The sequence below is a fragment of the Merops nubicus genome, unplaced genomic scaffold, assembly GCF_000691845.1.
Source record: "Merops nubicus isolate BGI_N331 unplaced genomic scaffold, ASM69184v1 scaffold3351, whole genome shotgun sequence".
Lineage (NCBI taxonomy): Eukaryota > Metazoa > Chordata > Aves > Coraciiformes > Meropidae > Merops > Merops nubicus.
Window position 1 is genome coordinate 43,552 of NW_008588835.1, and position 27,355 is coordinate 70,906.

Sequence of the window (27,355 nt, forward strand, 5' to 3'; positions counted from 1 at the left end):
CAAGGTGGGTGTCGAGCTCTTCTCCGAGGAACAAGTGATAGTAAAACAGGAAATGGCTTCATGTTGTGCCGGGGGAGGTTTAGGTTGGATATGCTGAAAACTTGACTCCTTGAAAGGGATGTGAAGGCCTGTCCCAGGCTGCCCAGGGCAGTGGTGGAGTCCCCATCCCTGGAGTGGTTTCCAAGCCATGGAGATGTGGTGCTGCGGGACACGGGTCAGTGGGGACCTGGCAGTGCTGGGTTAACAGTTGGACTTGATAATCTTAAAGGTCTCTTCCAACCAAAATGATTCTGTGAGTCTAGGCAGCAACAGAAGGGACAGAGAAGGCTGTACTCTACTGAATCTCTGGATTCCCATAATCAAGGAGGAGAACATCAGCAAAGAGGAGAGCAGGATGCTTAGTCCAGCAGTGCAGGAGAGCTAGACAGGGGTCACTACACTGCACAGATTATTAGTTTAAATGTTATTTGGACTGCAAAGAAAGAAAACAAGTAATTAATTAATTTTTCTTTCCTTTTTATGCATGGGAGACTTTCAGTTTTGTGCTTGAACCCCATCCATGGGAGCCTGTTAACCCCCTCTCCACGGTCTCCATTGCTTCCCACCAGGCTGGACCACCCTGACCCTTCCCTCTGCTCGCTGGGTGTGCACCACAGCACGAGCAGGAAGCCAGCCTGCTGCCAGAGAGCCTCATGGGGTGCAAGGCTGAGGGAGGTGCAAATAATTTTGGAATCAGCAAACCTAGTATCCAGAATTCACATTGTCTTCCTTCAGACCTTGGCTTCGGGACACGTGTTGTGGTTTTGTAGGTGTTGCCAGTATGGCTTGAATGGTTCTGGTACTTTTGGACAATTATTTTTAAACACAAACTTTCAGCTCCCCTCCACGTGTAGGTTTTGTAGTGTTCTAGGCAGCAGTGTTCAAAGTCACAGGCTTTCCATGATTATTCTGTACGTGCAGAGGCTGATTCTGTGTGTGCCTTGGCTGCCCGGGTGCATTCCCATGTGGAGCTGCAGGCCCTGTTTCCTCCAGGTATTCCCCCAAGAGCACGTGAGGCTGCAAAGAGAAAGAAAATGTCTCTTTCCACTGCACCATCTGACCTCCAATATCTTCTCTGAAGATACGAAGATACTCTGATACCAACAATCATTTAGCTGGGTGATGTAGGACTACCTGATGCTGTTGTCAGTGCCAGAGCTGTGCACAGAATCATAGATCACATTGGTTGGAAAAGACCTTTAGGACTGAGTCCAACCATCAGCCCTACTCTACCAAGCCCACCTCTAAGCCGTATCCCCAGGCACCACATCCACATGGCTTTTAAACACATCCACGATGAGGACTCCACCACCTCCCTTGACAGCATGTTCCAATGTCTGGCAACCCTTCCAGTGAAAAAGTTCTTTGTGATGTCCAGTCTAAACCTCCCTGGAGCAGCTTGAGGCCATTAAGTGTATCTCAATACAGGAAAATGAGTGATCCTTTTATCTGTGAGTAGCTTCAAATTACACATGGAGCACCTGAACTTACAGATGAAGAAAATGGTATTGCGTGTAATCTGGTCCTTCAGGGAAGGCTTCTGCGGTTTCTGGGGAAACCAGTGGTCTGAGAGGGGGATACAACTCAACATTGAGTTGCTGGAGTGGGTCCAGAGAAGGACAATGAAGCTGGTGAGGGATCTGGGGGACATGGCTTGTGAGGAGCAGCTGAGGGACCTGAGGGTGTTTAGCCTGAAGAAGAGGAGGCTGAGGGGAGACCTTCTTGCACTCTACAGCTCTCTGAAAGGAGGTTGGAGTGAGGTGGGGGTTGGTCTCTTCTCCCAAGTAACCAGCAATAGGATAAGAGGCAATGGGCTGAAGTTGTGCCAGGGGAGGTTCAGGTTGGATCTTAGGAAGGATTTCTTTCCTGGCCCAGGCTGCCCAGGGAGGTGGTAGAGTCACCATCCCTGGGGGGGTTCAAGAAAACCGTGTGCATGTGGTGCTTCAGGACATGTTTTAGTGGTCATGTTAGTGTTGGGTTGATGGTTGAACTTGATGACCTTAGAGGTCTTTTCCAACATGGATGATGCTATGATTTTATCACCAATGTCACAATATTGGCTATCATTGTCTAGACAAGCCTCGGTGCAGCAGGGAGGAGCTTCCTTACCAGCTTCTGGCATTTCTCCTGAGGAGAAGAAGCTGAAAGGTTTGGCTGAAGTACAACCTAAGGCCTTACCAGCCAGATGGATAAAACATTGACGCCACAAAGGGATAAGCCATTTTATTTGTCTTTTAACGTTGGCACCACACCCACCACAGATGCAGTGACCCAAGGCCCTGTGTCCCTCGTGTACCCAGCATCTCCTGGAGTCTCCACCTCACACATGGAGTGTGCCCTTCGCTCTGTGGGGGTGCAGCTGGTTGTGTTCATGGGACAGCCTGGTAGCTCTGCTGGGAGGAGTGAGGAGGCTTGGGTCTGCGAAGTGAGGGAAGGGGAGATGTTCTGGTGCTTAAGAAACTCATAACAGAGCTGTGGGGTGTGGATTGTCTTCCCTCTGAGGTAGCCTCACAAGTGTTTGCGTCAAGAACACAACTTTTGTGGCTTGTGCAGTCCTTAGAGTGACTGAGTGGGCTTTATTTTTTTAATTATTTTTTTTTTTAAATCAGCTTAGGACCCAATGGGTTTTGAGTTGTTAACACTCCTCACTAATTTCTTTTTTTTTCTGAAATAAGTAAAACAACAGCTTGGCAGCTGCAATGACAAATGTGAAACCCAAATGCTTTGAGCCATGGGCCAGTGAGCAGAGAGGAACTGCTTTACATGGCTTTTAACCCATTTGATATTTTCGGTATAAATAATTAGATGTTAGGAATAAAAGCTGTCTGTTTAATTCATGCCACTGAAAGCCCTGTGTGCTGTTAATAGGCTTAGTAGTAGGCAACACCTCTTTGAAATATAATTCTTTTATGCATTTTAATAGAGTTCATGGTACACATACTGTGATAAGCAGACAGCAACTAATATTTCCTGCAGGCAGAATGCACTAATTAAAATTAATTGATTAAAAAAAGAAATCATTTGCACTAAAATTTCCAAACTGTTTTTTATTCTTGACAAAACACCCATGTTGTGATGTGGAGATGCAAAGAGCCACATGGTCGGGCTGCTGCCTGACTGCCCGTGGGCTTTGCTGCTGAGGTCAGGAGCACCAGCCCAGCCAGGCTGCCTTGAGGATGGACTTTGTGGTATCAGAATGAATCTAATTAATACAAACTGCTTTGGGGGCTTGGGGGTAATAGAGAGGATGTTCTTCAGGGGCTGTTCAGAAGTCCACCTGCATTTAGAGTGACTCAGCCCTAGTCTAGTGTCCCAGCCTGGCTGCTGGGGGTGAGGTTAGTCCCTTAGGGTCAAGATGGGGTTTCCTGACTGTCTCTTCTCTCCACAGGGCCTTCTGTTCTCCACCCCTGAATGTCTGAAGCAACCCCAAGACTTAGTGAAACTCTACCTGCATGAGTCAAACCGGGTGTACCGGGATAAGATGGTTGAAAAAAAGGATTATGGTACCTTTGATAAAATCCAGCTGGAGATGGTGAAGAAATTCTATGATGTAAGTCTTGAGGTTCATAATTCTGATAATAATGTGCATGCTTACCAGAAAAAAGTTCCTTGGGAAAGCAAAGTATGACCCAAGGTCTGCACATCCCTCTCTTGCCTGGAGGGCAACCCTTTTGATAGGAGCCCAGGAGGAAAATCTGTGTCATCCATATCCTGGGCTGCCAGTGTTGTGATACAGCTACACGATGTCCCATGAGGGCATCGGGGAAAGGACGTCTGAACTCTGTGAATTAATTAAATTCCTTTATTTAAGTGCTTTGAGCCACATGTGGCAAAAGCCAGAGACAGGTCAGATCCCCAGTCTTCATGGGAGCAAAGTGCAATGCAGGCAGAAATCCCTGCTGCTTTCCCTTTCCCCAAAATATCTTTCAAATGAGAGCTCTGGATCTGCTCTCCCTCAGGCCTGGCATCACCCAGCAGTGCCACTGACCTAGTCACAGCAGTAGCCCTGAGGTGCTGAGCAGTGCAGACAACATCTTCTCCGCCAGGTGTTACCATTGCCCATGCAACAGCCCAATGCTCTGGCTGTTGCTGCGGGGGCTTTTCCCTTCATTCTCTTACCATAATGAACTGGGGGTCTGTGATGTGCAAAAAGTTGTCAGAGCAAAAGAAGTTAGTACTGGGGCTTTTCCCTTCCCTACTTCCACTCATAGAATCATTAAGGTTGGAAAAGACCTCTAAGATCTTCAAGTCCAACCATCAACTCAGCACTACCTTGACAACTAAACCATGTCCTGAACTACCACACCCACACATTTTTTTGAACCTCTCCAGGGATGGTGACTCTCCCACCTCCCTGGGCAGCCTGGGCCAATGCCTCACCACTCCGTCAGGAAAGAAATTCTTCCTGATATCTAACCTAAACCTTCCCTGGAGCAACTTAAGCCCATTTACTCTCATCCTATCACTGGTTACTTGGGAGACCAACCCCCACCTCACTCCAGCCTCCTTTCAGGGAGTTGTCAAGAGCAGGAAGGTCTCCCCTCAGCCATCTCTTCTCCAAACTAAACAATCCCCCATCCCTCAGTGGCTCCTCATTAGACATATTTATCTTGTCCCTCTTCACTCTTTTCCAGTGTGCATATGCAACTATACGGGCATAAAATGCATTTTCTGGAACACCAGACTGGCCTGGGGAGGTGACATGGAGCTGCAGGGTTTCTTCTGTACTTGGAATATTTTTTTTTTTTTTTCTTATTTTGTCAGGACATTGAGGAAACTTTGGAGCAGACCAAGAGAATGAATGTCTATTGCCACTTTGCTAAAGGCATTGGTGAGCCCAGCTACAGGCCAGTTCAAACCTGGCAGGAGTTGAACCAGATCCTTGTGGAAGCCTTGGATAACTACAATGAAGTCAATGCTGCCATGAACCTGGTCCTATTTGAGGATGCCATGTGCCACGTGTAAGGGGATTTTCTGGCTTCACGGTCTCAACATAGCATTTATCTGCACCAGTTGCTTCCATGGAGTTCCCTGGGGGATGTAGGTATCCAGATTTGTAGCAGATGGAGGTGTGCAGAAGCTTCACCCGCCCACGTGGCGTATCCAGCACAAATTCTGCACTGCTTCTCTCCCTGGTGCTTGGAGGGTGCTTTTGAAACCATGCAGGTGCCTGGGGCTGTCAGATGGAGGTTCTGCACACTGGTGGTTATTTTAAGGTCTGGTTGCTGTTATGATATCTTTGGCTCTTGATGCTCCACATGTGGCACGAACATTTATTATATGTGACAATGTTCAAGTGCTTTCTTGTCTTCACTCTGACAGCCAGCTACAGAGGTAGTTATACTGGGATTTCCCAAAGTACTTTCACAACTGGTTTTGGGTTGTGTTCACACATGTTCTTAGTGGGATTTTCCAGTGCGTATAAAGCCAGATTATGTTCACTCAGGCTGCCGGTTTAAATGGATGGAGGCATTTAAACTGCTTTGATCCTTTGAAAGTTCTGCTTCCATTTAGATACCTGGAGGTGCAGACAGATTCCCTTTGGAAATTGGACATGTGGGACTTTATGAAAACAGCAAGGCTCTGGTTGATCATTATGAAGCTATTTACATATTTGTGGGGAACCTCCAGCTTTCAAATACCATTTAAACACTTGTTGGGTATTCCAGTAGAGACAAACTCATTTCTGGGTGCTTGAAATATAGATCTGGCCTTAGATCACCTCAAAAGATGGACCTGCCCTGTAAATCATAGTTTGAACTGATTTTTTGTGAAAACCTTGTATGAGGAGGTGCCACTTTGTGACTCTAAGCTAAGAAGCTCCCCTTCTAAGGACTCTAAGCTAGGACTCCTGAGAAGAAAGCCCAGCTCCTGCTCCACACCAGAGTGGGTGATTTCAGTTCTTGCTGGGCCTGGCAACCCAATGCAGTTACTCCCATCAAATTAAAAAACCCCACATATATAAAGTGCTACTCGTTTTAACTCCCTGTTTAACCAGTTCTGCACTGAGAACTCAGCAGCCTGTCCCTGTTCAGGTGTGGTGTGCTGGTGGTGCTGGGCATGGTTTCCCTGTGTCAGCCTGTCAAATGCAACCTGATGTCCAGAAGTGTTCCTGCTTGCATTGCTTGCAGGAAGGGGACAGTAATATTAATCTTGAACTCCTTTTGTCCTGTACATAAACTGGGGTTTGTGACAAAACTTGGCACTTGTCCTTCAGCTTGAATTTGCTGAAAATTTTCAGTTGAGGGGAAAAAAAGAAAAAAAAAGGAAAAGAAAAAAGTTAGGGGTTTAATTTATGCAAAGAAGTGGGAGATGCCCATTGGTCATCTCCTAATCCAGGATTTATTGTGGACATTCACAAAACATGAAGCCCTGGAGAGCACAGTCAGGGCAGAGACCATGTTGTCATTTTCAGGGAGAGCTGGCCTGGAGAATCTGAAGTGGGAGCACCAAAGCCCTCCACACAAACTGGATTGCTTTTCTAGTGTGACTTCACAATCTGTGGGAGTCTGTGCATAGGTCATAAAATACTTGAGTTGTAGTAAAGTAATACAGTATTTCTCACAATCAGATTTGAAAAATTAACTGGGTAGTCAAGGAAAATAGGGCTGAATAAAGGCGACGCTGTGAAGAAAGGAATGATGCTTGTATTTAAGACACAGGACTGTGGGGTTTCCAGAGGGAGGATCCTCTAAACCTCCCCTCATTTGGGGCTTTCACGTTTGGGGACATCAGCAATTGCTAGAAGACAATAAATTGGAGGCAGACAGAGTCCACCATGTGACTCTCGGACAGGACCAGTGAACAGACCTGAAAAATAACATCAGGTTCATTTAAAGAGCAAGAAAATCTCACTCTTAAGTTATGGTGGCTTGGATAAATGAGTAACACAAACTCTTTTTCCAGAGAGGTTTTTTGCCATTGTAGACACATACAAATATGCTTTAATGCATAGCAGGACTCTTCACCTGAATGTGAACCCCAAATGCTTTGTGAAGAGAAACCTTTACTGGGGAGGGGCATCAGAGCCTCCAGTTTTGTTCAGTTTTTCCATGTCAATGTGATGTGTTTTTCCCTTGTCCTCCCTGAAAAGATGTCCAAGCCTTCACCTTAAAATAGTTAAAATAATCCAGCAGGGCTTGGAAGCTGGAAAAAAAAATATGGACATGGTCTGAATTGCCATCAAACTATATTTTTCATCAGTTACGTCCTCTGTAGAGGTCTCAGCAGAGATGGGGATTGATTGCTGACATGTCTCTGAGGTTGACATTTTTCATTCCATTCAGAATACAATTTCTTAGTGAATAAAATATGTATTGAAACGCACCAGGCAGAGAAAAAGAAAAAAATACTCTTTATTAATGAGAGATTTTGTATGCTTCAATTTAGTTGCCGCATCAACCGTATCCTGGAGGCCCCCAGAGGAAACGCTCTCCTGGTTGGCGTGGGTGGCAGTGGCAAGCAGAGCCTGACCAGACTGGCAGCCTTCATCAGCTCTCTGGAGGTTTTCCAGATCACTTTGAGGAAAGGGTATGGGATCCCTGACCTGAAGGTAGGTGCCTTTTTTTTTTTTTTGACTGAGTTGGAGAGGAAGGAAATAAAACGCAGAACTTGCCCTGAGAACTTTGTCTTGTTGCACTCTGAGTTATGCTGTTGTGAAGATACTGAAGAGGTCCTGACACGACATGGGACAAGGAGCAATGCTTCTTGAAACACCTTCCTGAGGTGTGTCTGCACAGGGGTGCAAACAGACCTGGTGTCCTCTGCCTGGCCAGGCCTGAGAGCATTCCAGCCCAAGGCTTAGTGTCAGCGCTGGCCTGTGCTAATTATTTCTAATTAAACCAAGATGTGGTAATTAGCTAGTCTGTGAGTGCCTGTTGTGGAGTGATTTGGAGGTGGGAAAGGAGCAGCAGAGAGTAGGAGGAGAGTTCCCAAATTGTATCACATTTCTCATGTGGTATTTTGTGTAAGAGAGGGACTGAGTGGATGATGGATGGTTCCCTATAGACAACAAGTGCTTGTGCTTCTCTCTGTGCACAGCCAAGTGAGCTTAGGAATTATAAATTAGCATTTTAGAACATCACGGAAGTGGTTCAGAAGTATTTTAGCTGCTGGCAAAATGATTGTCATTTAAAGTGTCGTAAAACTCACAATCGCAGTAACCCTGGGAGAGGTAAAGGCCACTGAGCCTCAGGTTCCTTCCCCACCAGTGGCACCACCTGATGACCTGTGGTTCTGGACAAGCTGTTTTCATCGTGTCACACAAGCCTGTCCCACATCCGTTGGGTGTTTTCAGCTCTCCTCTGTGTTTTTCAGCCCCACTCGTGGGTTTTTCTAGCTCCTACCTGCCTATTTACTGAGGGAGCCTGTGCTTCCATCTAGGAATAGAGCTCGATATCAGTATAAATAAACTTGTTTTCAAAATAGCTTGTCTGTGGAGGAGGAAGATAATTTGATGTTCCCTTCACTCTATTAATTTTCAAAGAACTTATGAAATATGGATTCATTTTTTTCCTCAGATAAGAAGAGCAGAATGGTGATAGATTACCCTGCCTGCCATTGGCCCCTCCCGCTATTTTAATCGATCTAATCCAAATTTCCAGTGATGAAAGTAGCAAATGATTCTTTTGGAAGAAGTGTGTGTGTTTAAGTTTCTGAAACATTGTCCAGTGCATTCCTCCGAGGTCCCCTGCGTGCCCTGTAACCTGCGTGGAGGGACAGGAAGGACAGGATGGAGTTTGAGCTGGATGATGGTGTTTTTCTTATCTCATCAACCACCTGAATTTCAAAAAGATGGTGTCTTTCAGTAGGAGGACACTGTCCCCTTTGAAATGAAGCAGCTTTTCTACATGAGCAGGTTCCCTGTCAGCATCGCTGCACTGAATGGGAGACTGAAGGGCGAGTCCCTGCTCGGACTCTGGAAAACTGAAAAACACAACCGAAAAAAAAAAAAAGTCCATGTTTGCACAAGGTGTCCTCCCTTCTCACAAATGAAATAAATGTGTTGGAGCACTGTAGAAAAAAAATAATATTCCTGTATACTTGTGAAACCAGAGAAATCTACAGCATGGGGATAGCAAGGACCAGCACTTCCAGTCAGTGCTGTCTCTCCCAGTCCCTGTGGTGCTTCAGCCTCCTTGTGTATGTGACTTACTGTACCCACAGCCTGGGGCAGAGGGAGGCTCTATGAACTCCCCTTGCAGTCTCCACAACCAGGGATTGCATTGATGTCTTCAGCCCCATCCATTGGCCTCTAAGTGTTTCAGCCACAGGCGTTTCCCTCTGCCTAGTGCTGCTGGCCAGGGCTTTCCTCTGATTTTTGTGTTATCCAGACCTGGACATAAAGTCAAGTCTTTCTTGGTAATGTCTTACAATGATGATAGCAACAGAGTTCCCCATGTCTCCTGGAAGGCTCAGCCGTGAAGGTGGAGAGTGGCCAAAATGCAGTTTAGTGCTAATTAATTGTAATTGCTTTGTTCTTGGATAATGGGAAGATTCTGAAATATCCCACTTGTAGGAGTGGTACCCAGCCCTTGCTTTGCAGACTGTAGGTGCAAGCCCTAAGCCTGCTTGCTTTTCAACCTCCAGGCAGACCTGGCAAACCTGTACCTCAAAGCTGGCGTGAAGAATGTGGGCACCGTGTTCCTGATGACTGATGCCCAAGTGGCGGACGAGCAGTTCCTGGTGCTGGTGAATGACTTCTTAGCATCAGGTATGTCTCTCGTTGCTTATATCACTCCTCTCCCACTTTTCAGTGTAGTTTTGCTGATGTTCTTTATCTGTATGGGCAATATATGCAGTAAACTGGAAGAGACGTGGGTTAAGCTCTAGAGTAATTGCAGCAATTTGGTCTCTTTGATGAGGATGCACTCCATCATCTGGTAGAATTTTTTCTTTCTTGTATATCTTGTACCCATTTTTTTTCCATATTTCATAATACACTGTGTATGGTTATTAAGTGTGGTGTCTGTTGTGAGGTGGTAGCTGAGGACAAGCCAAGGGAATGTCTTGGCAAATGAGGAGTGATCCCACACATACGTGCTCTAGCTGCCTATTAAAATAAGGTTGTTCCTGGCAAGAATATTTGTCTGGAGTATCTGCAAGTTGTTGGATGATGCAAAGCCACCAGATGACCATGTTTGTGTGGGTCAGCTAGCTGCTTGTCCCATACCAGCCTTTTCCTTTTGTTTTGCTAGATGCATTTAAGGTTTTGAGTTGTTGTTGGCTGAAACAACTGCAGACTAGACCATCTACAGATGCTGTTTTCCTGCAGAACACAACACGTGGATGTGTGGATGAGCACTGAGCGTGACCTCACTAGTAACCAAGAGTGGGTGTATTCCCCAGACTCCCTGGTAAATCCTCACTACTCACTGCGTGCCACTTGCTGCCTTATTTATACATCAGGAGTGGTAAGATACCAGCTGGTTCAGGTGACCTCCATGGATGGTGAGGGGTGGAGAGTTGACAGCATGGTGAAGCTTGTGAGTAGCTCCAGAGCTGACATACGTGGCTATAAATTGGCCAGGGGGTTTCAGCAGCAAACAAACCCTGCCCGTGATGAATTTGTAACCATGAGTAAGGACAGGAGTTGTTGTGGAAGGCACAATGTTGCAGATGACACAAACATCTCATCATCCAAAGTGAAGCTCTGCAGTGTCCTGCAGCAAGGGGCAGGCTGAGCAGCCTGGTGGTCTTAGGGTGGCTTTGAAGGGTGTTGTGTTTTCTTGGGGCTGCTGTGTGGCAAAGTGGGGACAGGTCAGAGGTTCTCACTCAAGGTCCAATGTCACTCAACAGGGCTATGCAGAGCCTGTGACTTCCCATGATGTGAGCTAGTGCTGCCAAGAAGGTGCTGACTGATGGATCTAGGTGCTCTCTGCTACCTCCATGCTTGTCTTCCTTACTTCTTTCACTTCTTATCATCACCTGAGAAGATAGAACACAATACATATTTTAATCTTTCTTATAAATGAGCCAATTTCTGATGAATGTATTTTCCTAAGTGATCAGTGCTCGTACTGACAGTACCTCACTCAATAAGGATGATTGCAATAGAATCAGAAGCCAGAAAGGAAGTGAATAGGCGATAAATAAAGGAACTACCAAAAAAAAAAAAATTTGGTGGCGTAAATTTTTGGCAATCAGTTGCCTAACTATTAACTTTTAAAAGTTTTTTGAAAGATTTCTAACTTTTATAACATTTCCGTCACCCGGGAGTTATTTGATCACTGCTGGAAATGTCATTGAACAGCTGTAGAAACTGCACATGTAACTAATTCGTTTGCAAAGCTAAAATGATTTAATTATAGTGTATAACAGATTAGATATTTGGTTTTTTGGTTTTCTAATTAGCACTGTAGATCTGAAAAAAAAGAAAAAAAGGATGTTCTGTACCTTGACTCTATTCCATGTTGTGTTTACTTTGTGTTTTTATTAAGAAAGTTTGCTCTCACAAGTGTTTATTTTTAAGCAGAACGACCTTCTGTGTCATTTTTCTGCTGCTGGGGCATGTGGGCATCTGGCACAAGGATTTTTCTTGAGGAGGGGCTTCCCCAAGCCCCTGAAGAGAGAGACAGCTACTTCATTTTGCTCTAAGACTGCAACAAAATCCTAGCAAACCAGAAGGTGCCCTCTTCTTGTAGGTGAAATCCCTGATCTCTTCTCTGACGATGAAGTTGAAGACATCATCAACAGCGTGAGGAGTGAGGTTAAAGGCCAGGGGCTGGTGGACTCCAGGGAGACTTGCTGGAAGTTTTTTATAGAGCGTGTTCGACGACAGCTGAAGGTGAGACAGACTGGCAGAGTTCGTGTCCTCACCATTGACCTTGGTGCAGGGGAACAGGGTGGAGATGCTTTGGACTGCCTTGTAGGGAGGTCAGAGTGCAGCTTGAAAGGCTTTTCTGCCTGTTCATGATGTGAACTGTGATTCTCTCAGCAAGCAATACTAACACATAGGCAATGCTGTCTGTTGGCATCTCTTCCTGGGCTTTATAAAACAGTATGGGAGCTGAAAATGTTCTTTCAAGAGTTGAGCATGAACAACCTTTCCATTTTCAAAGCCATGCACAGGGGCTTAACTGGGGTGCATCAGGACTAGGTCTTACTTCTTGGAAAAGTTGCACAGGAGATCTTCATGTTGTTGATAATCCACAACCAGAAGAATTAAAATAAAAAGCATTGTGATAAAAACAGCGTGCTGGGAACTGAGTGGAACACAACGTGCTTACAAGGATTTCTTTCATTGCAACCCATACTCCAGCACAGAAAGGCCTTATAAATGTGTCCTAAAATCCCAAAGGACTTCCCAAGTGTGCCCAGCATGTGGAGAAAGTAGAGTGCAAGAAGGAGTTAGACTCTTCTAGAAGGTATTTTCCCATCTCCAAGGCTGCAGAGTGCTACAGTCCCAGAGCAGGAAGGTAGGGTGGGCAATGAGTGAAGACCTGATCTTTGCTTAATGTCAGCACGTCCTCCTTACTCACTGCTTGGTTTGTGTTGGTGGGACACATTCACTGGGGTAAGGTGGCCTGTTCACTTTTTGATATGGGTAGGTAAATGTTTAGGATGGGGAATAGCTGGAGAGTTGATTTTTTAGGGAAAATGTAGTGACCACGCCATAGTATAGATGCCCAAGGAGAAGGAATCCAGTCCTCCTCTCCCGCTCCCACTGCAAAGGGGAATTCCTGATGAGCACCGATGCTGTTTTGTAGCTCTTCTTGCACCTTGGTTGTCTTCTGCCTGGTGTCACTCCTTAGTAGCTATTGAGGTACACAGGAAGGGCAGGGTGAACATGCTCAATGTGAGGCTGATCACTTTTCCTTGTCTGCCCTTCTCCTTAACCACGTGCAAGAGCAGATGGATGGGGTCAGCCAGGAAGAGCTGTTTATTCTCCCTAGCATTTTATGATGGACTCATGTGCTGTCCAGAAAGCTGATCAAGCCATTGCTGGTCCGGGACATGCTGGACCTCTGGGAGCAGCACAGCAGTGGGGCTTGCCCCAGCAGAGCATGAGCATCAAAACACCTTCTGCCTCAGGGTTTTGAGAGAGAGTAGTGTAGGTGCAGAAATGGGCTTTTGTGCATGGATACCTTCCTGGCCCTGAGAAAACAATACAGAGGTTCCCTAGGCTTATGCTTGAAGGTGTAGAAAGGCTTTCTACATGTCTGTCCCTTGTGTGTGAGCATGCAGTGGCCATGTCTGAGGAGCAGAAGCTCTAAGCTCAGCTGCCTCATCTGAAACAACAACAAAAGTTGTTTTGTTACAGGCTGGCAGATCTTAGCTCATGGTGGAGGTGGTGACACTTTATGGAGATGTCTGAGCTGACAGAGCCTGCCCAGTGGCACTTGCAGGCTGTGCAGGCACCAGTCAGGGCTAACAAGTGGGAGAGAGACGATGTGTTGGGTGAGGGATGCTGCTTCCCTAACTGGCCCTTGCTCAGATATTGCTGCTTCACTGTGTGGTGGCAGCTTGCCTGTGTCCTTCTTTGCGCCTGATGAGCACAGCTCATAAATGCAACTCAGAAACTTTTAGCAGCTGTTGGGCTGAAAGAAAAGCCTGAAAGGCAAAGGACCTACTGTGCAAAAATGTGATGAGCAGGGAAAATGCCTTCAAAACTGCTTTTATTTCCAGTCTGCTTTGTGTGGAGATTGCTCTATTTTTAAAAAATTTCTTATTCTGATAAAAGCAGATTTTGAGTTTGAGCCACCTCAACCCTTTTCAATTCTGGCTTTCGGGGAAAAAAATCCAGGCAGGCCTGTGGTCCTGCCAGGAGAATTTAGATCCATTCAGTTTAATTCCTGGTTGCACCACTTGGATCTAGATGCCAGTTCCCTGCCAGGCAGAGCTTTGTGTCACTGCTAAAGCAGGGAAGAGTGGTTACATTAAACCTCGGCTGCAGCCTTGAAAGTGTGCCAGGCTTCTGCTTTTGACCACAGCAATGCTTGACCCCAGTGCTTGCTGTTACTGCTGAGATAAATTGTGTTTACTGCTGGATTATGCCTTTACCAGGCCAGGCTTGCTGGCCTGAAGAGCAAGGACTCAAGGGCAGAAGTTGTTGTGCCCTTAGCTAGTGGTGTGAGATCTTCCATTGGAAGTGGTTGGTGGAGTCTGGGCTGGGCTGCACGGCTAGAGCCTGGTGCCTGCTCCTGGCTGTGTCTCCTCACCTTCTCCTTCCCTGGTCCCCACAGGTTGCGCTGTGTTTTTCACCGGTCGGTACCAAGCTGCGCGTCCGCAGCAGGAGATTCCCCGCCATCATCGGCTGTGTGGCCATAGACTGGTTCCAGGAGTGGCCACGGGAGGCCCTCGAGTCCGTCAGCCTCCGATTTCTGCGAGAAACAGAGATCCTGGAGGTGAGCACCTCACCCACCATGCTGAGTCATGCCTGGGTTTGAGTTCCCCTGCTTGGGTTTTTAGTTCCCCTGCTTGGGCGTGAGTTCCTCTGCTTGGGTTGGAGTTCCTCCATTTGGGTTTGCGTTCCCCTGCTTGAGTTTGAGTTCCCCTATGTGGATCTGAGCGCCTCTATACAGTGCAGACACTGGCTACCCCTGACCACACAGTGCTGGTGGCAGCCAGGTGTGACCTCATCCCTGCCATGCAAGCAACACCTCACACGATGAGGACAGCATTGCAGGGAGGGTTTGCTCACCTTTATTGCCCTCCAGCACTTATCCAGGACATCTGGGTGACTGTCTGAAGAGGGATTGCTGGTACTGCTGCTGTGCATTGAACTTGAATCATGCTTGGAATGTGGTCCAGGTTTCTCAGAGAGGGCTATGGACTTAGCAGAAGTCTGGCTGTGGGCACCATGCTCACGTGTGTTTGTACGTTGAGTAGTCAGTGAAATGGCTGCTTTGAAGAGAGGCAGCTTACAAATCAGTGCAGAAAATAACCAAATGCTCACGATTACTGTGGGGACCGTCCGCTCGTCTCTCCACATGCCTCTGAGCCTCCCTAAGGGTCAAGGGCAAAAAAGTCAAGTTCTCATCGATGACAACCAGCTACTAGACTAAAAGGGATTCAGTTCTGTTTGTTTAGCTTTTCTGGACAGGGTTTTGGAAGAATAAAGTCTATAATGCTTCTTTTTGTGAGTGTGCGCTTTCCCCATTTGTACAGAAGAAAAGCTCAATTTTATACTGAAAAGGTTGTTATTTTGTAGAGCTGAATGCTAGAAAAATTGCTTGGAATAAGATAAAATATGAGATAAAAAGATATAAAAAGAGGTATAAAGTACATGGGTAGACAAAGTTATTTTAGAGATAACAAATGAAAAGGGATCAGCTTAGTTGTTACATCCTGGACTTTGCTGCAGCAGAACAAAAAGTTAATAAATTCCTTTATATATGGCACAGGTCTGCGTTATATATAGTTGTTCTGTTTAGAATAGTTTCTCCTGTCTTCTCATCTTCCTTTTAGGATTCAGTGAAAGATTCAATAAGCAAATTCATGGCCCATGTCCACACAAGTGTCAACGAGATATCCCGATTGTATCTGAGCAATGAGCGACGATACAACTACACCACTCCGAAGTCATTCCTGGAGCAAATCAAACTCTATCAGAATTTGCTGTTGAAAAAGGGCAAGGATTTAAAAGCAAAGGTGGAGCGGCTGGCGAATGGCCTGGAGAAGCTCAACAGCACGTCTGCACAGGTGGGCAAACCCTTTTGGGTTAAAAGCTGATGATTTTCCTTGTTTCTCAGTTAGACACATCCCTGCATCCTGGTTTGAAGGAGAACTTTGCAGGCTGAAACTGGATATGGTGTAAAATTTGTGCTAGATCCTGGCTCTAGTCTGGCTTGAACTGGGTTCCTGGATGAGTAGAAGGGATGTTCTGTACTGGAAAGGAGAAGGGAAGAGTTGTGTGGCCAATCTCTTCATTTTGGGTGATAACCATGAAAGATCACAGTTAGTAGCATGAGGTAGGGATCCTGTTGGCTGTGTCCACCTTCCATTATTGCTTAAATTTCAGCTGTGATGACAGACTAGCTGATAAAATACAGGAAGATTTGAGCTTTTTGGAGTTACATCTGGGAAATCTCCAATAACTTCAGTAAGAATCCTCTTTTCCAGACTAAATAGAACATCCTTTTCAGTTAAAGCTGGTGTTTGTTATTCCTTGCATTATGCTATCCATCTTTAAGGAAAATTGCTGCATGTCTGAAATGAAAATTAGCCATCCCCAGATCCCCCAGCTAAAGAGCCACACTGGCACTCTTCTGAGGTAATAACTAGATGTTCTTCTAAGCATTTCCCAGACCTCTCTGCAGTGACACAAACTGCTTTTCAGAGCTCTACTGTCTACATCTGTTGCTAACCTCCTGGTTTTCTCTCTGTTTCATATTCTATTAACTCCTACAAATATTCACTTACAAGCCTCTGCTGTGGCAAATGGGCCTTTCCTGAAGCTGCTCCAAAGAAATGCAGAGGGTTGGTGTGAGTGAAGGACTAGCAGGTTCAACCCCTTCCATACATAAGCTCTGGATAATGCTGGTGGCATAAATCACGTCTGTCATGCTCAATAAGATACATGCCTTGCTGGAGAGTGATGTATGGGCTTCATTTGTGCCTCTCAACCCTGATAGTCTACATCTCACTTTAAACAGTCGCTTTCTCTGTGGTGCAGGACAGATCTTTGAGGACACAGGAGGGGAGTGGACATGTTTCATGTTCCCTTTGCAGGTTTTAGCCTCTCCTTTGTAAGGCTGTAGCTGAGGTTGAACAGCCGGTAGCAGAGAGCACCCATCACAACCAGTGACACCAACCAGGGCTGTAAATACATGCCCTCACTGCAAAGCAGATCTGCCTTGCCTGTGAAAACAAACAATTCTGCTGACCTGTGGGATGCTGCTAGTTTTGATGGTGCCCCACTGGTGGACAAGGTGGGTTAAGTCTATTTTTCATGGAGAGCAAGTAATATGAAGCTAGCCTTCTGAGAAGAAACAAGTCCACAGTCAAAGACGGGGCCCCTTCTGTGTTCTTCAGGCACATCTTCAGTAGGGTGTTATGTTGGCAAGACTTCTCTGATGAACCAGAAGACGGGGGCTGAGCAGTGGTGGAGGACCGGGGGGGACATGGGAAGCCACAGCACCAGTGGGTCTTGCAGGTCTTGCTATTGCAAGAGGGTAAAAGAACACAAACTTCATGTTTGATTAAAGTAAGGATGGGGTGAGAAGTGCCTGTTTGTGAAGTCGATTAGGATGCAGAGCAGTGAGGACAAATATGTTAAATTTGAATCTAATATTAGCACAGGGGGCCTAAAATTAAACACCTAAATTATCAGATGTGCACAACAGTCAAAACTGCTCTTGATTTGAAACCAGAGTGTGGATATTTAGCAGAACTGGAAATCATACCAGAAAGTTCAATCTTCAATATGGATTTGAGTGGCTGAACTTTATATTCACCCATAGAAGTGGTTGGTCTTGGTTCTGGGGAAGTGACAAGCCTTCTGTCTCACTCAGTTGTGTCATCTGCATATGGTGTTCATGGTGCTTGGAAGTGATATGTTGTGAGTCTTTTATTTTCAAAGCAAAAGAGATGAATTTTGATACCTGGGTGTGACCTGGTTGTGCCTTAGGCCTCAGGACTAGTGCTCCCATCATCAGTATTCTCCAGGTTCCTGCTGCTTGGATACCGTGACAAGTTAATGATGAGTTTTATGTATTTCTGTAGACCATTCAGTGTACTTTCAGCATGAGGGGGCTGTTGAACAAGTAGTTGCAGGGTACTTCTGGACAGTGGTTCTGGCTCCAAAATAACATTTCTTTTCTCTTTTAATCTTCTGGCCACTACCTGCTCTGTTTTTGGTTTTTTGGCGGTTTTTTTTTTTTTTTTTTGTTTTGTTTTTTTGTTTGTTTGTTTGCTTTTTTTTTCTTTTTAGACTTAGACATCTTGATGTTGACCAGCTTTTCCTCTAAAGAAGTGTTTTCCATTAGCTTACATGCTGAACCATCTTTCCCTGAAGATAGTGGCTGTCCTCAATACCCAGAAAAGCAGAAGCCAGCTTCCAGTTAGGACATTGTAGACTTGGGAATACGTGTGGGATGAGTAATTTGTTTTTCAGTGATGATCATTATGAAGACGTCAGTGCCCCGTTCAGAGCCAATTGCTGAGTAATTTTTAGGATGGCTTTGGTTAATATTGCATCACTGGATTCCAGATACAAGTCTTGCTTGCTCTATCAATTAATCGCTGACCTTTGTGATGTATTTTGTGTTCTTGAAACAAGGCAGGGACAGTCAGATAAAATGAGTCTTCTGGGAGCCTGCCCTCCAGGTTTTCTATTCTTTAATAATTCCTATGCTGTCCTAGTGGTGGGCAGCACTTCTTCCTTCCCCTTTGGACTCACAGTACATTACCCTTGAATATCATTTGCTTTGCTCTTTACTCTTCTGCCTCACATTACTAATTGCTTATCAGATTGTCCTGGACTCAGGAAGCAGCTCACAGGGTTTTCACATTTCTTAGCACTGTCTGGGACAAAGTACTGACCCTTTTGTGTCCCATAACAATATTCCATGTGCTAAGGCATGTGCTGGATCGTCTGCTCACACCTCTGTCTAGTTCTTACCCTGGTGTTACCTGTGGGAAGGAGATTAACAGCGTTCTCTCTTCTCTTGGGATGACATTCTGCTGGGGTTTTCCATGTCACCTCAGTCTCTCTTTGTACTGTTATTCTCTTGTAGTTCTATACAGCATCCTGGCTTGTGTCAGCACTAGTGTGGCCAGCAGGACTAGGGCAGGGATTGTCCCCCTGGACTCAACACTGGTGAGGCCACATCTCAAATCCTGGGTTCACTTTTGGGCACCTCAATGCAACAAAGATGTCGAGGTGCTGGAGTGTGTCCAGAGGAGGAGAGCTAAGGCAGTGAATGGTCTAGAACACAAGTCTGGTGAGGAGCAGCTGAGGGACCTGGATTTGTTCAGCTTGGAGAAAAGGAGGCTCTCGACAGCTCCCTGACAGGAGGTTGGAGCCACATAGGGGTCAGGCTCTTCTCCCAAGGAACAAGCAACAGGATAAGAGGAAACGGCCTCAAGTTGTGCCAGAGGAGGTACAGGTTGGACATTATGAACAATTTCATCACCAAAAGAGTTGTCAAGGCCTGGTCCAGGCTTCCCAGGACAGTTGTGGGAAATCCCTGGAAATCCCTGGAGGGGTTTCCAGGCTGTGGAGATATGCTGCTAAGGGACATGGGTTAGTGGGGACCTGGTATTGCTGGGTTAATGGTTGGACTTGATGATCTTAAAGGTCTTTTCCAACCTAAATGATTCTGTGGTTCTATGATTCTTGCTTTCTTCTGCTTACCAGCATGTGTCTGTGGCTGCTCTACAGCACAGCAGGGTCCAATGCGCTGGCAAGAACCAAGAAGGACAGGTCACTGCAGCACCCTGAACGGTTACAGCTCAGTCTTTGAAGAGGTGTGAATCCCCAACCCCATGATCTTGTTCTGGACATAAAACCAGTCTCTTCCTGACCCTCCATGTGGAGCTGCTTCTCTTTAACTTTTACGCCAACACTTTGTGGCCCTGGTTACCCTGTTGCCCGTGCTTGTATCCATGTGTCAGGTGCCTCTGCTACGTGCCCTGTGCCTTCCTGAGCTCTGTCTTGCAGCCTAGTATTTCTGCAGGATTCTGGTGTCCAGCCTTCCCCTCACACTGAGTGTCCTTGTTTCCTTTGCTCTGAGCTCCGGCGGGTTGACCTTGGCTGGATGCTGTTCTATCACTCCCCTCTTCAGCAGGGCAGGGGAGGAAAAGAATAAGGTGGAAAAGGTAGGTCAAAATAAGGGCAGGGAGAACACTCACCGGTTACTGTCGCAGGCAAAACAGACATGACTTGGGGAAATTAGATTAATTTATTGCCAATCAAATCTGTGTAGGGTAAGGAGAAATCAAACAAAATCTTAAAACACCTTCCCCCTGCCTCTATTCTCTCCCTGGGGTCAAGTTCACTCCCAGTTTCTCTGTCTGCTCTCCCTGAGTGGTGCAGGGAGGTAGGGAATTGGAGTTGAGGTCAGTTCATCAGACATTGTCTCTGCTGCTTCTTCTCACACTCCTCCCCTGCTCCAGAGTGGGACCTCTCCCTCAGGAGACACTTCTCCAAGAACTTCCCCAGTGTGACTCCTTCCCGTGGGCTGCAGTTGGTCTTGAACTCCTCCAGCATGGGTCCCTTTCAGAAGGTGCAGACTTTCACAGGGAGCAGACTGCTCCAGCATTGGTCCACTGCATGGTCACAAGTCCTGCCAGCAAACCTGCTCCAGTGTGGGTTCCTCTCCATGGGGCCACAGGTCCTGCCAGGAGCCTGCTCCAGTGTGAGGTCTCCACTGGCTTACAGCCTCCTTGGTCCTCTGTGGGCTGCAGATGGATATCTGCTCCACTGTGGATCTCTGTGTGCTGCAGGGTGACAGACTACCTCACCATGGGCTTCACCATGGGCTACAGGGGAATCTCTGCTTTGGTGCCTGCAGCACCTCCTCCCTGTCCTTCTTCAGTGACCTTGGTGTTTGCACAGTTGTTTCTTTCATATCTTCTCAGTCCTCTCTTCCATTTGTTGTTGTGCAGCATTTCTTTCCCCATCTTAAATGCGTTGTCCCAGAGGTGCTACCACCATTGCTGATGGGCTCAGCCTTGCCCAGTGGAGAATCCATCTTGGAGCTTGCTGATGTTGACTCTATCAGACATAGGAGCAGCTTCTAGCAGCTTCTCCTAAAAGCCACCCCTGCAGCCCTGCCGTGACCAAAACCTTGCTATACAAAGCAGATACAAGTGGCTGGATCAACAGGGCTTCCTGGCTTCAGTCTCCAGAGTGTTCTGACCTCTTATTTGTCTCTGTCAGTCTTCATCCTCTTCATCTGAGCACGGGCTCCAGGGAACAGGCATTGTATGACATGATAATATTTTCTGTGCTCTTCTCCTGTCGCACCTTGGTGTTTTGCATGTGATGTCGTTGCACTGTGGTGTTACCTCGTGTATTGTTGGTAGCCCTGACCAGGAATCCTGTGGAGATAACCCAAGAATGACCAGGCAAGAGCAACCTGGAAATACACTTGAAGCATGGTGGATGCTCCTGCTCCTGATCTGAATGGTTAATAACACTGCAGTTTTATCATAGGGTGGACTGGGAGTATGGGGGTGTCAGTGCAAGGAGGAAGACTGTGTGACTGTTGAATAAGTTCTGGGCTGTGAGAGGACAGAAGATGGGCTGGGCCACCTCTGGGTCTTGGAAGTTGCAGTTTAGTGGCTGGCCATATGACAGGCACCTGGGTTTTCCAAATAAACAGAAAATAGCTCTGCATACAAGCTGCCATCCTTTTGGAATGAAAGGTCCTCTTTGGTGTGAGGGTGGGAAAGCTTGTGTACTTTCTGTTCCTGTCATGTCTGTAGAAAGAGAAGAGCTCTTCATGCCTTTGTTCCTAGTGGTGTTCTGCTAGGAGCAGTTCCACGGGCCATTGATGGGAGCATGTTTAAGGTTTCTGCTGTGCCTGTGCACCAAAAGGTGGTGGCATGAGGTTCTCTCTGCTCACCCCTGTCTTATCAAGCATTTTTATGTCTGACACTGGGATGTGTGGGAAGGGAGGAGGAATGGATGTTACAGGCTGGTTTTGCTGTGGACGTGAATCTAGCATTGAGAGAAACTTGTTTGCTGTGCTCAGGGAGTGAAACTGGGCGAGTAAAGTTCATACATGTCCATTCCCTGTGCCACCCCCAGGACATCACTACAGCTGGTGAGTTTGGTCATTTGGGTGTAGCTCCTGCTTCTCCATTTCCACTGCACAAACACCATGAAATTGTCCCTGCTCAGTTGCATTTGAGCTTTAGCCTCACTGGGCAAACACGGTTGTTTCCTCTCATGTTCCACAATCCTGCTGTAGGGAGGCTGGAGGTCACAGTGTGTGCCCTAGATGTGACGTGGCTTATTGGCAGAGGGTCCAGCAGATCCTTGGGGTGCACCTCACAGCTCCAACTTGCGTTATCTCCACTGGGAATTGAACGTGTGACGTGAGCTCAGCTGGGCAGGGGCCTTCACAGCAACATACATTTCTGGGCTGCCAAGTATTTCCTTCAGGCAAAGCCCTGACTGAATTTCCTTCTCTCTTAACTCCTGCTGTAGCACACCATTTGCCCTTCCCTTGCTGTGTGTGCTTGGCCAAAACTGAGTTGGATCAGGGCATTTTCTGTTCTCCCAGGCTGTGCTGGAGCCGAATTTCCATCTGCTCATTTTGTATCCCTGTTGAGTGCTAGTGGGTTTTCATCCTTTTTTTTTTTTTTTTTTTTTTTAAACCTTTGTCAAAATGAACTCATTTGTGGTTTTGTAAACCCCTAAAGCTCCCACTGCTGTAAGCATCCAGCGCATGATTACTGATTTTTGGGCAGAAGGTCACAAGCCATATCTGCCATTCAGCGAAGCCTCCCACTTCAATTTCCTGTAGTCCCTGAAGGCATGGAGCTGAACAAGGGGCTGCTGCTGAGTTTGCTGATGGAAGGGATTACGTGCTCCCGTGAGCCCAGAGCCCTTTGGATTTACAGTCGTGTCTTTGTCCTGGTGCAAACAGCATCGTAGTGGCAGACAGCAGGAGGGGCCGAGGGAGGGGGCACACAGAGAGTCTCCTAAGAAACTGCTCTCCGCTTGAAGCTGATGCTGAATGCCGCTAGCTTCCTTTTGTAAGATTGAAAATTAGGCTCTCTCTTCTGGTATAAAAATGGAATTATCAACAAAAGCAACTGTCTGACTTCCCTTCTAGTCAGTGTTTTATGCAGGTGCAGATGTACCTCAGGAGCTCTGAGCAACCCTTTATGAGCCTGATGGCAGGACAGGGAAAAACTCTGTGGTCTGCACAGAGCCTGTGTAAATTCACTGAAACAGATACTTTTACAAAGAAACTTTCTGTCTTCAAGGGAGAGGCAGTGCGAGCTCTCCCACCATGCAAAAGCTTCAGCCTGTTGCAGGAGAGGGCTCCTACCTTGTTGGGTGTGGGCAGCTCCTTGGGGGAGCAGTGTGTGAGGAGGTGCCACCACTGCCACGTCTCTTGGCTACTGGCTGAACAGGAGATCCCTTCTCGAGCTCATTGGACCTCACATTTTAAAGCCACTTGAGCCTCGGACCTCTAACGAGGGCTGTACCTGTCAGCAGATCCAAATCAGGATCTTTCTGGTATGATAAAATGTTCTTCCCACCACAAGTCCATAGGACCTGCAGGTTGTGAGGGAGCCTCAGGGTTAGTGCCTCTGCCTGGTTTGTGTGGGCAGGGGCCGGGGTTGCTGAGGGGCAAGGTGTGTCTGGATGAGCAGGAGGCTTGGGGAACGCTGCTGCCTGGGGCACAGGGCCTCCTCAAAACCTGCCCGTGGCAAGCTCCACGTGCTCTCTTCTGCCTATGTGAGGTGACATCACATCTCACATTCAGAGCTGGAGGTATTTGGCTTTAGAATGAGAGAAGCTTCCTGCAAATGCCTGGTCCATGGTCAGGCTACTGGGCTGCACAACAATAATCTCAAGAATACCTAAAATGAAAGTTTTTACCCGCCTCCCACTTAACCCTGCTCAAAGCAACGTTCATGTGGCCCTGGCACCTCTGTCCAGTTTCCAAGCAGAGGCAGTGAGCAGGGGTGGGACAACCTCCCTAGCAGCTCCTCCTGCTGGTTCTGGTTTCTCCTGTGTCGTGTTCCTCGCCGCTAGCAGGCTGCTCCAGAGTGTGGACCATATGCATGGGCTCTCCAGCAGTGACCCAGGTGAAGGACAGCAGCGGTATCCTGCTGCCAGCTCGAAATGCTGCTTTTCTGTGCTGCCAGGGCATTGCTTGCTTCACACACAGGCCCTCCACACTTTTCGGTACTGGTCAGCCCCACTCGAGTGTGAGCCCGTGCTTCTGGGCAGGGAGTGGAGCAGGTTGGTGGGTGCTGGTGCTCCCACACGTGTGTCTTCCCCCCAGGTGGATGAGCTGAAGGCCAAGCTGGCAGCCCAGGAAGTGGAGCTGAAGCAGAAGAATGATGATGCTGACAAGCTGATCCGGGTGGTGGGGGTGGAGACGGAGAAAGTGAGCAGGGAAAAGGCCATCGCTGACGAGGAGGAGCAGAAAGTGGCACTTATTACCCAGGAGGTTGAGCGGAAGCAGAAGGACTGCGAGGAGGACCTGGCCAAAGCTGAGCCTGCTCTGGCAGCTGCCCAGGAAGCTCTGAACACCCTCAACAAGGTAGGATGAAGATTCCCATGGGAATCCAGTATCTTCCCTCTGCATTGGAGGGGAGGCAGTGTCATCTGATGGCCCAAGTTCTGGGGCATTGTTTTAATTGTCCTCCAGCTTCTTCCCAAATGGTGCATACTTGGTCCCTGGTGTAAACAGGAGCAGCCATGAAGCAGCACCAAGTAACCTGTTAATCACGGCCATGGAGGGCTGGAGGAACTGGAACTGGGTGCTTTGTTTGCACCTCTTCTCCAGTGTTGATTGGCTGCACTGCTTCTCATTCTGCCCTGCAAGGAAGGGGGAGTCACCTTATTGTCACTCTCCTTCAGGACCCCAGGAAGTGTGTCTCAGAGGGGTCACCAGTTCTGTATTTCTGTCTGGCTGTCTTGGGCACTCTCACTGGCTCAGACCCATCATCTAGCATGGAGGAGGACATGCGGGATGGAGGGCTGGGCTCCAGGACAGGGGCACAGGCCAGATCTTACTCCAGACTCTTCTGGGGCTGTTACCCCTGAGCTGTGGGGAGTGCAGCTGTAGGAGGGGACACAGGAGAGGCTGCTGGTGCTCTCGGAGTGACTGATTTCCAGCTGTTCTGAGGGCCCTGGGGCAAGGAGCACTGAGCCCTTGGCTGGTGACAGCAGAAATGCAGGAGGTGTTGCAGGAGAGCTGGGGTGAGCCCCAAGCACCCTTTCATTGCAGAGAGGACAGGGATGCTGTTTGGTGGGGTACTGCTGTGCAGGCTCACAACCAGCACTGTGGGAGCTGAGAACATTCCAGAACACCAGCAATGCAGATTTTGCACCCGGCTGCTCTGCGAGCCTTTCTCCTCAGCGGCATGGCTGGTGTCGGGAACACTGCACAGGCAGAGCTCATGTGAGCCCCACAGACTGGCGGTGCTGGCTGTGGGGCTGGCAGCTTGTGGCTGCAGCTGGCAGTGAGTGTGGATGTCCTCTGAGTTCCCACTTGACCCATCTCCTGCTTTGGAAAGGGATCTGCAATGGGAAGGCTCATGGCCCCCCGCTGAGTTTGCACCACAGTGGGGCAAGTGTCTTCCTGTAGCCTATGGAAAATGACTTATTTGGTCAAGGGGGAGGACAAGGTGCAGGAAGAAAGTTCAGAGATCCAGAGGTCCAGTGAGGAGAGCTGCTAAGTTCTTGGGCTCCTCTGGGCATCTTTTCCTCTTGAGTTCCCTACTGTTGTAGGGACAAAACACGATGACCTGAGGGTTTGGACTGAACTTCTCCAGCTATACTGGGGTGAGGTTTGCCTTGTCTTCTCTGCCCAAGATGTTCCTTAGGCCTTGTTGAGTGTGATGCTCAATGTTTGATACACAGAGCTTGGCTCCACAGCTGCACTCACGGGGTGGCTTTTGATTTGAGACAGTAAATGCTGGCACAAAAGTCTCATTCCATGTTTGGGTTTATACAGTACTGGGGCTTCTTGAGTCTGGAGAGGACCTGTTCTTCAGCAGTGTCTTTGGGCTGAGCAGGACACTGTTGTGGGTGATGGGTAGCTGGATACTGAGTGTGTGGTGGCCTCTTGGTAGAGCCATACTTTGCCACAGACCAGGGGACTCTGAAGGAACTGGGGAAATAACCAGGAGATAAGGAGTGCTCTGACTGCAGGAGACTGATTGGCTTAGGGAAGGTTTTTGGTACCTTGGAAAATTTTTCCTCTAAGGGTGCTCCAGGAGTTCCTGTTTGGATCCCAGCACTTTGAGATGTGCCCTGGAGACACACACCTACAACTGATCTTGGTCTGCAATTCACACAGCGTCCTGGAACAGCAAACTCCTGCTGCACCCAGGGCAGAGCAGTGGCCACTCACTAGAGGCAGCCAGAAAATTGGAGTTATTCCCATGTTCACAGCAAAACATGGCTCAGTCATGGCTCCGACTGTCCATGAAATCATGGGTCAGGCATGCCTTAAACTGTAGCTCAAACTATGCCTCAAAACATGGTTCAGTCATAACTCAAACCATAAGTCAAAGCAAGGCTCTGTCATGTCTCACACCATAGTTCAGTCATGTCACAGCCCCACTGGGGGAGAGGAAAGCAACTCCAGGTCATCAGGAATGGGTTTTCTGATGGCTTACCTTTCAGGAAACGTGGCTCTGCTGCAGAGGTGTGTTGCTTTGTCCTTTGTTCCTGAAACAGAAAGGACTGTACAAAAGGGAAATATTCCTCTCTTCATTTGGTATTTTACTAGAGCTGCAGAATGTCTCATTAGGCAAAGGCTGGGGAGATGTTGGGATTTTCTCTAGGGACATGTAAAGCAGCAGTAGCAGAGCACTGGAAGCATGGTCTCCCTTTCCTTTTGATCAGTGATGCATCAGAGAGCTTGACCTGCTAGCTGACATGAATAATCAGCAATATTTATGTGTGTTCATATAGTTTCTCCCCAGTTATCTGGGTTGTGTTATTAGGACAGCACTGTTATATGCAACATTAATAAGGAAAACAGTGAGACAAGCTGTTGAGTAGAATGCAGTGACAAATATGGATCATCAGCTACTGAGGCGCTCAGTAATAGGAGGCTGCATGGACATTTCTGGGCTGGTGTCACCTGCTAGTTTGAAGGAAGGGCAGGTTTACAGGGCATGAACCCACGGGATCAACCTTTACAAGCAGGTCAGAGATCCTGCATGATATTTGGAGCTGGAGGAGAAGAGGAGACCAGTGCTGAGGAGCACAAGCAGAGCAATGGAAGTTCTGAGTAGCAGGGGCATGTGATTCTTTGGTACGCAAATTATTCCAGCAAAACCAAAACTATTTCACCTGGTCAGTGTGTGAGAAGGTGAAAGGGGCCATGGTGTGTGTGTTACCTTCTCACCAGACACAACTGAAGCCCAACTTGGTTTCTGCTGCTTTTTTTTTTTTTTTGGTGGGAGGATTATCTTCCTGGTGCTTTAAGTAGTCTCTTTGGTGCCTTCAAAACCATCCATAGCCATGCTTCTCTCTGCAAGGGTGGCCCAGCTCAGCCAGACCTCAGCAGAACTCAGCTCTCTGTATGTTCCTCACAACTTGAACTTTCATAGAATAGAATCGTAGAATCATGTGTGAATCCAGGGTGTACCCAGCGATTAGCTGATGCTGGTGGGGGGATTCTCATGCCCGGTCACCTCAGTGACTGCTCTCCTGCTCAAGGCG

The 27,355-nt window shown here is 47.5% G+C and overlaps 1 protein-coding gene across 1 annotated transcript in view; it reads left to right on the plus strand.

Annotated features, from left to right (window-relative positions):
• LOC103781647 (dynein heavy chain 9, axonemal-like) overlaps positions 1 to 27,355 on the plus strand; it is a gene marked incomplete at both ends in the record, with an annotated part of 74,934 nt that overhangs the window by 42,566 nt on the left and 5,013 nt on the right. Inside the window, 8 exons of the mRNA XM_008949365.1 lie at positions 3,428 to 3,589; positions 4,804 to 5,000; positions 7,429 to 7,591; positions 9,628 to 9,751; positions 11,682 to 11,824; positions 14,223 to 14,384; positions 15,448 to 15,681; positions 23,955 to 24,215. Of these exons, the coding sequence (XP_008947613.1) occupies positions 3,428 to 3,589; positions 4,804 to 5,000; positions 7,429 to 7,591; positions 9,628 to 9,751; positions 11,682 to 11,824; positions 14,223 to 14,384; positions 15,448 to 15,681; positions 23,955 to 24,215 (1,446 nt within the window). The remainder of the gene's footprint in view (positions 1 to 3,427; positions 3,590 to 4,803; positions 5,001 to 7,428; positions 7,592 to 9,627; positions 9,752 to 11,681; positions 11,825 to 14,222; positions 14,385 to 15,447; positions 15,682 to 23,954; positions 24,216 to 27,355) is intronic.